The 10,426-nt window shown below is 37.7% G+C and overlaps 2 protein-coding genes across 2 annotated transcripts; both read right to left on the bottom strand.

The window, feature by feature from the left end:
• Positions 1-1,130: 1,130 nt before the first annotated feature.
• Positions 1,131-4,085, bottom strand: LOC113290516 (hydroquinone glucosyltransferase-like). The gene is made up of 2 exons (XM_026540112.1): positions 4,066-4,085; positions 1,131-2,125 (listed from the first exon to the last, which is right to left on the bottom strand). The coding sequence occupies exons 1-2, from the start codon at positions 4,083-4,085 to the stop codon at positions 1,180-1,182; spliced, it is 966 nt and encodes a 321-aa protein (XP_026395897.1). The 3' UTR covers positions 1,131-1,179.
• Positions 4,086-8,150: 4,065 nt separating this feature from the next.
• LOC113285453 (cytochrome P450 82C4-like) lies at positions 8,151-10,195 on the bottom strand. Its single transcript, XM_026534330.1, has 2 exons — positions 9,076-10,195; positions 8,151-8,996 (listed from the first exon to the last, which is right to left on the bottom strand). The coding sequence occupies exons 1-2, from the start codon at positions 10,009-10,011 to the stop codon at positions 8,361-8,363; spliced, it is 1,572 nt and encodes a 523-aa protein (XP_026390115.1). The 5' UTR covers positions 10,012-10,195; the 3' UTR covers positions 8,151-8,360.
• Positions 10,196-10,426: the final 231 nt, after the last annotated feature.

Below are 10,426 nucleotides of genomic sequence, written 5' to 3'. Positions count from 1 at the left end.
AACGTAAAAAACAGAACCCCGTGTCATCCTTCTATGTAAAATGAATCTGTGGCGCACTGACAACGTGTTTGACTCCAAGTTAGAAGGTTATGTGTTCGATTCACGTCTAATTCTCTACAATGGCTTAGAGTTCTATTTCGTGTTTAGTGTGTTAGTTAGATCTTAGCGCCTGTAGTTTTAAATATGATTTTTGTTTGTTTCTCATTACCATTTCAACATTGTTTGTTGAATTATGTTTGTTTTCAATCCATATACTATATAGAAAATTTTCAATGATCAGTTTGTAAACCCACCGTTAGATAAGAAAAATAGTCATCAGGTCCTTGTCTTAGGTAATACTTTTGTTTCATGTCCTTGATTGGAATTTGGAAACCATTTTGGTTGACTGACTGAGTGACTGGCAGCAGACTTTGAACATGTCTGAATGCTTTGAAGTCTGACTCATTTTTAGCAAAGAACTATTCGGTAGCTTTAAGAAATGATATGAAAAAGACAATAGGCCTTTTTTTTTTTTGCTAACTCGACCTTGTTAGTGATGATTTGCTTTTTTAGTTTGCGAATCGTCGAGTTCCACTCTGCCAAATAGACCCTGACAACAGTGGAGTTGGCGTATGAATGGGACTGAACAATGGTCGTTTCATTTGAATTATTATCTATTTCATCTGTTCTGAATTATACTATTGATTGGGTCATCTATGAGTCAGACTTTCTGGACATTCGAGAGTTCGGTACTGCACTGTATCAAACTACTTAGAGTGGCAAGTCATAGAAATCAAGGTGCACTAGTATTTATAACCTTGAACGGGATCTGTGTATGCAGAATTTTACTCTTTAACATGGATGTGTCTAAGAACATAAACGGTGCTGATATCTGCGGGGGTGAATCACTGAAATGTTTAGAAGGTGGGGTTCTGTTTAGCCTAAACTCAAACAAAAGCAAGGACCATAAGAAGAATATAGTCAGACCCAAGTTTAATTTCCATTTAGTATTCGAATTTGCTGGTCATTCTCAACACAGAGATGAATTACAAATATTCAATATAAAACTGTTTCAACTCTGGAGGTTGAAGAATCATTGGTAGTTACGTACTGTATATGAATGCTAGACATCCTTCTAGGTTCAGCAGCTTCATTTCCCTCATGGCTGGTTCTTTATTTCTACTTGTCAATGCAAGATAACTAGTAATTTTTCCAGGCTTTCACCGCCTTAGCAAATGCTATAGTTGAGGAGCCAGCTTCAGCCAATGTGCTAGTCGCAGCACATTTAAGTTCTTCCATCTTACTCCTAAGTCTCTTTCCTTCTTCACCTTCCATAAGTTCCTTGACAACCTTACAAATCTCGTCACGTCCTATAATACCATTTTTCACTGGCTTCGGCCTTATAGCTACTTTCATATCATTAGTGAGCATCACTGCGTTCATCGTCTGCTCTGCAAAGAGTGGGAATGCAATTAAGGGGACTCCATGCACGATGCTCTCCAGGGTTGAGTTCCACCCACAATGGGTTAAAAACCCACCAGTTGATCCATGCTCCAGGATTTGAATTTGTGGTCCCCATGAAGAAACAACCAAACCTGAATTTTGGGTTCTGTCCAAAAACCCTTTAGGTAACACTCCAGAGGGATCCACAGAATTTTGAGCGCACAAGTAAGATGCATTAGCAGCCTTTCCACTAGGTGTAGGACTTGTGAAAAACCACAGGAATTTTTGTTCACTCATTTCCAACCCTAAAGCCAATTCTGTTAGTTGCTCACCTGAGAGGGTTCCACCGCTGCCGAACGAAACAAACAGAACAGAACCTTGTGATTGATTGTCCAACCACTTCAGACAACCTGACTCATCCGATCCATCATTGTGCACACCCGTTGTTCTGATTAGTGGTCCAATTGGGTAGACGGGAGGATTGTCCCATTGTTTCCCATTCAAAGCCTCGATAGCACCATGTTCAATCTCCTCAAAGCTATTGATGAAGATGCCTTTTCCCAAACTCAACTTCTTCCAATAATGTATCACACTTGCATAAGTCTCTGTTTTCCGATCTCTTAATGGCCTCAGAAGATCGATTCCCCAGATCGGTACACAACCCGGAATCTGAATCATTTCAGGTACATCTCTGAACTCACAACTATGGAATCTGAGTTTATTGCGCTAGATAAAGCAGGAGAGGAAGCCGCTTGGCTAAGATGCTTTTTAGAAGACATTCCTCTCTGGCATAGGCCTGTGCCGGCTATATCTATACATTATGATAATCAAGCTGCCATAGCTAAAGCTAAAAACAACTACTATAATGGGAAGTCTATACATATAAAAAGAAGACACGATACCCTAAAACAACTAATCTCAAAAGGCGTTATTTCCATTGATTGGGTTAATTCCAAGGAGAATATCGTGGACCCTTTGACGAAAGGTTTGTCCAAGGAGATCGTTAGTAATGCATCTAAGGGGATGGGGCTTAGGCTCATTAAATAAACTTACCATGAAGGATACTCAACCTTGCTGACTGGAGATCCCAAGATCAAGGTTTCGAATGAGAAACTAATTTGTGGCGGGTCAAGGTAAACACTATCAGAGAATTCATTCTCTGCCCCTTCCCTATGGTGTAGACGTGATAGTGTGACTGCATGTGAGGATGACTTTCTATTAAGTCTCAATGAGTTCTATAATTTCAATTTTAGATTGAAGTGGGGTGTAACAGTAAACACTCTTGATAGAACTCACCTATCTGAATGTGGAAGTGGGTCGCTTCCTATGAGAAGAGAGCTGATTTTCTAGAGCATTCGGAGAAACGGGATTTGTCCAGGGCCAAAAAGGACACAACAACACGAACTCGACAGCACCTAGAGAGATATCACGCGTGGTTATTATCACGGATTACACCAAACGATGGTAGTTCAAGACATCGCGTTCACTGTCCATCAAGTAGTTCCGGCAATTTCTCACTAAGCAAAGGTTCAAGACCTCATGGACACCTCTTGCCTAAGTGGTATTTCTCGCTTTCCTTTTTCTGATCTTTTATCGGTATTTCATTCATGTGGGGGATTGTTAGAGAAAATGAGTTCATAAAATAGTTTGGTTTTTGGTCTTGGTAGGATTGGAACATAGGATCTATTGGTCACTAAGGACACTAGCTCATTTTCACTATTTGTGAATGAACCTTTAGTCCACATAGGGAAAACTAAAGATGATACCTCTCCATAAGTATTGAAAATTTTGATATTAGAGTGGCCCTTGGGTCATTAGCACTTTTGTGCGAGGGAGAGGACTTAGGCAATGGGCTAGTTGGTGCAATCACACATTTTCAGACACGCGCGGTGCTTCGCACCGAAGCACGCCGCCGACGCCCGTGCGTGCGGGCGGTCTGGGCCGGGCTCGGGCTCGGGTGCGGGTGCGGGTCAAGACTTATCTTTTTTGGCAAAACTTCTTTTGAATTTTTGAATTAATACTTAAAATATTTCAAACAAAATAAATCTTTGGGCGACATTATGTCTATGCATGAACGTTATATCAACATTAATTTGCATGAACATTTTATATCAAACTTAAATTTTCATGAACGTTTTTATTTCAAATTTAAATTTGCATGAACTTTTTATATCAAAAATAGTGACGCATGAACGTTTCAAACCGTTGAAAAAAATCTGAATTAATTGAAATTGTTTTAATGCGCGTTTATGAGACCTCTCTCGATTCTCCCCTATATAAAACGATCACTTTCTCTCATTTCGTTTTGTGTCCAGAAGAGCTACTATCCTCTTTTTTTCGTCTTCTCCCCCTGTGTGGTCCTTTATTTTTCATTCCGTGCGCAATTGTTGTTGAGGACGTAAGAGTGGGCAAGTACTGTAGTGCTAACAGTGCTTGCAACGGGCAGTTTTATCCTGGATACGAACTTGACCATAGGGTATTGGCATCACTCATTCTTGAGGCGTGCCGGTCAAATATCGTGTTAAGGACAGTGTGTTGAACACGTGACTCTGTCCTCTTTTTGCAGTCCAATTGAGTGTTGCTTTACTTTCCAGAAATTAATCATTTTTATTCTAACATCTTTCTTGAGTGTTTTATTGTTACAGACGCAACAAAGCTTTCATTTTTTTCTGTCTTTTTAGGGAAAAGATAAAACACCTAAGAGGGCCATTTCCCCCACCATAACTTCCCAAAAAAAAAAAAAACTACTGTTAGTGGCAGGAAAAACTGACTGTTTAAAAGCAGTAGAGAGTTGATGGCATATTGATTCTGAGATTATGACCCATTTTGCTTTGCATCTAAACCCGAACTTTGTTTACTTTCAGTTTAACTGACATGATAAACTCTCAACCATATACTCATGAAAATGAGAAACTTGTGCCATTCAAGAATTTTAGTGGCAAAGTTTGGTAGGGTAAATAATGTGGAGTAGAAGTTTATTGAATTCTGGAGGCACATAGAATGCATACAACCACGACTTTTTTAATTTTTTTTGCCATTAGTATTGAAAGTTACATGAAAACTACTGGTTCTCTTTTTCTACAGGACTTTGAAGGTGATCCTAAAGAAGGCGTTATTGATGCCTAATGAGAAGAAGGCCAAAAAATGGAGTTAAATGACATGATAGAATTTCAACCATGTACTTGACAGATGAGAATGGAATATTTTGACCAGGTGTTCGCTGCTCTGTGAAGCCAGCCTGACGCGGTTCCCTCCACTTAATTCAGGATAGCGTGGCCGCATAACCAACTCCCACTCCCAACTTGGAACGGGCGAGTTGATAATAACGCAAACACTTACCGAGTGAAACAAAAAACTCAGTTGTCCATATGCTTTTTGACTTGAGCTAAAAGCTTAGATTTTGGTATATCCAGTTCATTTCTTGAATATACATATTTTTTTGATCAATTCTTGAAATTATTTTTGCTCCCTTTCCCATCATTAGTTCTTGGACAAATTCTATAAAAGTGCCAACCATAAAATCCATCTTGCAATCATAGCAAACCTCAGATTCACTTCATCGAATACGGATCAAAGAGTTTACATTGATAGCAACGGTAAGGATTCAAAGAATTTCACATTTTGCATATTTATCTCGTTTTATTCTTTATATGACGCCTGACCTATCTGACTTGAGTTTTCTTGATGTAATCATGAAAGTAATGTAAAAGTAACGACCAAATCATTCTAAGTATTTTAGTGGGTTGGGTTAAATGACATGATAAAATTTCAACCATGTACTTGACAAATGAGAATGAGAGAGTTGTTCCAGGGAGGTGTTCTGCTCTGTTAAGCTAGCCTGACGCGGTGCCCTCCACTTCAGTGGGGATGCAAAACCCCAGGCCTACTCCCTCTCCCAACTTGGAAAGGGCGAGTTGGTATTTGTGGGCGCAAGAACCTACCAAGTGAAACAAAAACACAGTTGTCCCATCCCATGTGCTTTTTGACTTGAGCTAAAGATTTAGATTTTGGGCCATTTAGTTTGTTTATACTTTGTGCACACCTTCGCCTGATGGGCTTGAGAGCCTCAAGTGTGTTTTTTTTTCCGGCAGAAGTTGAAAATTCTTAAAGGTTTAACCTTGTTTGAGGCATAGTAAATAATGTCAAAATAGAGTCACTAGATAAAAAAGCACCATCACCCCTTATCCATCCGTTTTTCATAATAACATAATTACCCTTACTAAATTAGTTTTAATGATTATGCTTTGAGTTAGTGATAATGATTAATTTATAATGTTAATGATTGATTAAAGTTAAGTTGTTAGTGTTATATTAGTGGAAAAAATCTGATTTTTGTCCGAGAAAGAGTTGGGGTTCTTGAGAAAGGAAGAAGAAGTGAAAAAAAAGAAATAGGTTTTTGAGATTATTGCAATTCAAGATGGGGATTCAATTCATTCAAATGACGAAGGATAATCTTCATCTCGTAAACAAAATATAATACTTGGCTATGTTTAGCTTCTTTTTTATAGGTTGAATAACTCAAAAAACTGAATTTTCACATGCAAGTTCGGCGAACCAGAGGGAGGTTCGGCTGATAACCGGTATGATACATAGATGAACAGTTCGGCTCAAAATCTAGCAGAGTCGCATCAACCAAACATAAACGAATTCCAAAACTTCTTCAAATCAACAGTTCGGTTCAAAACCTAGCAATGTATAGATGTGTTGAACATCATTGAGTTTCTGAACCTATTCAAAAGTTCGGCTCAAAATCTAACAAAGTCGCATCAGCTGAAGATAATGTTTCCCTAAATCATATACTAGGTTCGGCTCAAAATTGATATTCCAAGATCAGCCGAACTGATGTTCTGAAAAATTAAAAATGAAGAACAAAGCTAGGTCAAGTTTCTTTGCTTCCTAATTATTATTTTGCACTGTAGCTAATAACAAATTCAGTGCAGATTGACGCGCAAGGTCGTTGGTTGAGATAAACTCGAGAATAGATGAAGATAGTAATCTCTTAAAAACTGCACCCATAATTGGTATTATGATGCAACTCCTTTGAATTTAAATGTTATCTTCATTTTTACTAAGTCAATATATGGTTTAAATTGTTGGTTTAGATTGAAGTTCCATCTCCAGAAAAGGTTCGAGTGGTTACATGTAGATATCAAACTTCGAATTCAAGTTTTAATCTTTTCTTTATGACTTTATGGATAATGTTTTTTTTTATCTTTATTTTTAGTTAAGACATTACATTGCGTAGGCTAGATTCATCGAGGCCAATTATCCCATGAGCGCAAGCGAGTTTAGAGGTTGGTATTCCCATGTTATGTTTGATTAGATGCAATATTATTACTGACAAATTTCAAAGCACGCCAGATTGTTTCATCGTCATAATTTCTTGAGTCTATTTTCATACCATTTCATGATTTTTTTTTTGAGTATAGTCAGAGCCTATAAATGGGTTATTGAAAAACATTTCATGAACAACATTAACTACTCCAACAATTAGATTATAGGCAAGATGATGGTGCAGGTTTCCAGGAAGCTGCGTGCACAGTAGCTCGAAACCATAATAATAGCATATGCGTTCGTATATGGATTTTATGTGTTCTTACTTCTTATCATAAGTTGTCGATTGACAAAACGAACGAGCTTCCCATATTTCCCATAAACTTTGAGAAACCCCTTTCCCATAGATGTTTACAAAAGTAGTGAATTTCTTTATATAATAGAATAATACAACTTAAATAGATGAACTCCCCGATGTGGGACAAAAAACTTATATAGTCTCTTAAAACAACTAAAAAGTGGAAACTCCACGGTGTGGGACTAATAAGTTTTTCATTCACAAAAGAAAACAATAAATTATAATTTTTATTAAACTTTAAAAATCATATTTTTTAATCGTTTTCCAACAATCCCCCACATGAATGAAAACTCAATAAAACTCGAAAACATAGGTAGATCTTGGTAATCAACAACCCAAATAGGTTTCCTATACCTAAAATTTATGACATGATCGACATGCTTTTGGGTGCTAAGATGTTTACAAAGCTGGACTTATTTAGTGGATATGATCAAATACGTATTCGTGAAGGTGAAGAATGTAAGAAAGCTTTGAAAACTAGAGAATGGTTATATGATTGGTTAGTAATGCCTTTTGGTTTATCAAATGCTCCTAGCACTTTTATGCGTCTCATGAACCAAGTTTTGCAGCCATTTCTTGGGAAATTTGTCATAGTCTACTTTGATGACATCTTAATTTTTAGCAACAATGAAGAAGAACATCTTACATATTTATCTCAGGTATTTAAGGCATTACAAGAAAATGTTTTGTATGTGAATTTAAATAAGTGCACGTTCCTTACAAACAAAGTTACCTTCTTAGGTTATGTTGTGTCAAATACTGGTATGGATGACTCAAAGATTAAAGCAATTGTTGATTGTCCTACTCCAACATATATACGTGAGGTGTGTAGTTTTCATGGGTTAGTAATAAGATTTTTAATTTTTGTAGTAAATAGGTTGTCGTTTACTCGGACTTGTAGAGCTTAAAGTTTTTAAAAATAATAAAATTATATACAAAAATATTACAAAGGGTGAGAGGTACTGGAACTAAGGATTCGGCCAATTTTCATAACATAAGGCTCAATTATTTATTCTCAACAATTATCGCTCAATAAATAAAATATATGGACTCTTATTTTTCCAAAGTAGATTCTCGAAACATTAATTGTAAATCCTAAGCATGATGTATCAAAACACATAATCTAAGCATACATCATCAAATTAAATGACAACCAATTAATTCTTTTTTGACGATGACTTAAGATACTTGCATATTGTGTTGATAAATTTAACGGAAACCATAACTGAATAGCTTGAAAAGCAAGCGATGCAATATTATTTAGTGGATTACTTAGACTTAGTAGAGTATTAGCAATTTTGCTTAATCAGAATGATAATTGATAAAGGTTAGAAGAGAGGGTTGGGGTGATAAGAACTTCCAGTGGGGTGCCTTTAACATTATTTAATCCTGAACTCTCAGTCATATCTATAGGTGCATCTGAAGGCGTCTTAAATTTGAAGCCATGTACCAAACGAGCCAGAGTTAAGTGCACAATCTGCAGCGAGAACGAGCTTGCCGGACAAATTCTTCTGCCGGATCCAAATGGCATTAGCTTGAAATCTTGAGGTCCTATACCTGTATTCAAGTGCTCACCTGTCAGAAATCTCTCCGGCCTGAATTCTTCTGGGTCTGACCACACCTGCGGATCACGTTGAACCTTCCAAATATTGACAATTAAACGGGTTCCGGCAGGAATGTGGTATCCAGCGGTAGTACAATCTTCCATGGATTCGCGAGGAGCTGATAGTGGACCCGGTGGGTATAGTCTCATAGTTTCCTTGATAATGGCCTGTAGATACAGGAGGTTCTTTATATCCGACACTTCCACTTGCCGTTCCTTTCCTACGTGCATTATCAGCTCATTTTCGGCTTTTTCCAGTACGTCTGGATGGTTCACTAATAAGGTTAGAGCCCACAGTAAACTCACCATGACTGTGTCTGTTCCTCCCAGGATTAGAGTCTGCATACGATGGCATTAGATGTCGCGAGTACATTTGTGTATGGATATGAACAAATGAGAAATATAGTTAGGTACGTACCAAGCACGTCGACTTGATAATAGTATCACCATCGACGGAATCAGATATCTTTGTGTGAACGTCCTTATCGTCAAGTATGGAGAGCATTACATCCATGAAGTCTTGCTCCCCAGCTGCATCCTTCTGATACATCAAGTCCTTATTCTTACGTATGGATGGCAATGATGATATCTTCGTTCTCATTTTATGTTCTTCCAACCATAGTTGCAGCAATACATCAAGTTCTCTTCCAGTTTTTTTCATGTCTCTCTCGTAATCTCCCAAGTCTAACCACCTAAGACAAGATAAGTCGTCCGATGGCACAAACCGAGCCAACCTAAAAAATTCTCTCACAGCCTTTTGACATCTGCTAGCTCGATCCACTTCATCATCACTGACAGAACAACTGCCCAAGTACCGTTTCCCGACAATGAGTTTCAAAGATATGTTCAACGTCAAATTGGAAAACCACTGTTTCATATCTACCGTAGATTTTTCATTCGAACACAGCTTATTGTATAATTCTTCAATGGATGTTTTGATCTCAGAGTCCCAGACATGCTTCAGAAACTCTATCTTAGAGTGTGAGAGAAACTCATGGTTTACTATTTTCCGAAGTTCCTGCCAATACTGTCCGTAAGGTGCAAAACCAAAATCTAAATTGTTGTAACCCATGTACTTTAAAGCTGCTGAAAGTGGACGAGACGTGAATATCTTATCATTAGTAGTGAAACACTCTTTGGCTACCTCCCAACTACTAATAACAAGTGCCCTACGCAGACCGAGTCGGATGGTAAAGGCTGCACCATATTTGTCAGCAATGTCTCCAAAACTTCTAAAGAGTAGCTGGTGTTTTCCACCCAGCAAATGAAGATGACCGATTAGAGGCCATGAACCAGTTAGCTCGGGCGGCTGTTTTGATCTCAAGGACTTCTTATTTCTTGAGATGTATTGCATTAGATGGTAAAAAGAAGAAAAAGATAAGACTGCTGCTATTGTAACCAAAAAATGTAGTAGTTGTTGAAAACTGGAAAGCAACAAAATCCATAGCAGCTAGCATATCCGAGATAGCAACTCTGGCGTCTTGAATTTATAGAGCTACTAGTGTTCACAAATCATGTTTGACATTGTGCACAGTGGAATTATCTATCAGAGATTAATTAGTGTTTAAGTTTTTCAGTCCCCACAACTTAGTGGTGGTAGATAAAAGTATGATGCAGTTAGCCGTAAGATCAACAGGATTCACAAGTTAAATCAATAAGCAGACTGGCTCGTCACACTTTCTATACCAAGAGAAAGAATATTATACAGTGGTAAAGTCATTGCGTGATGATACCGGTTAAATAAATAAATACAGAACCGTTCTACACGA

Source organism: Papaver somniferum, chromosome 6, assembly GCF_003573695.1.
Source record: "Papaver somniferum cultivar HN1 chromosome 6, ASM357369v1, whole genome shotgun sequence".
Lineage (NCBI taxonomy): Eukaryota > Viridiplantae > Streptophyta > Magnoliopsida > Ranunculales > Papaveraceae > Papaver > Papaver somniferum.
The sequence above is the reverse complement of the archived record's forward strand: the minus strand, read 5'-3'. Positions and strand labels throughout refer to the sequence as shown.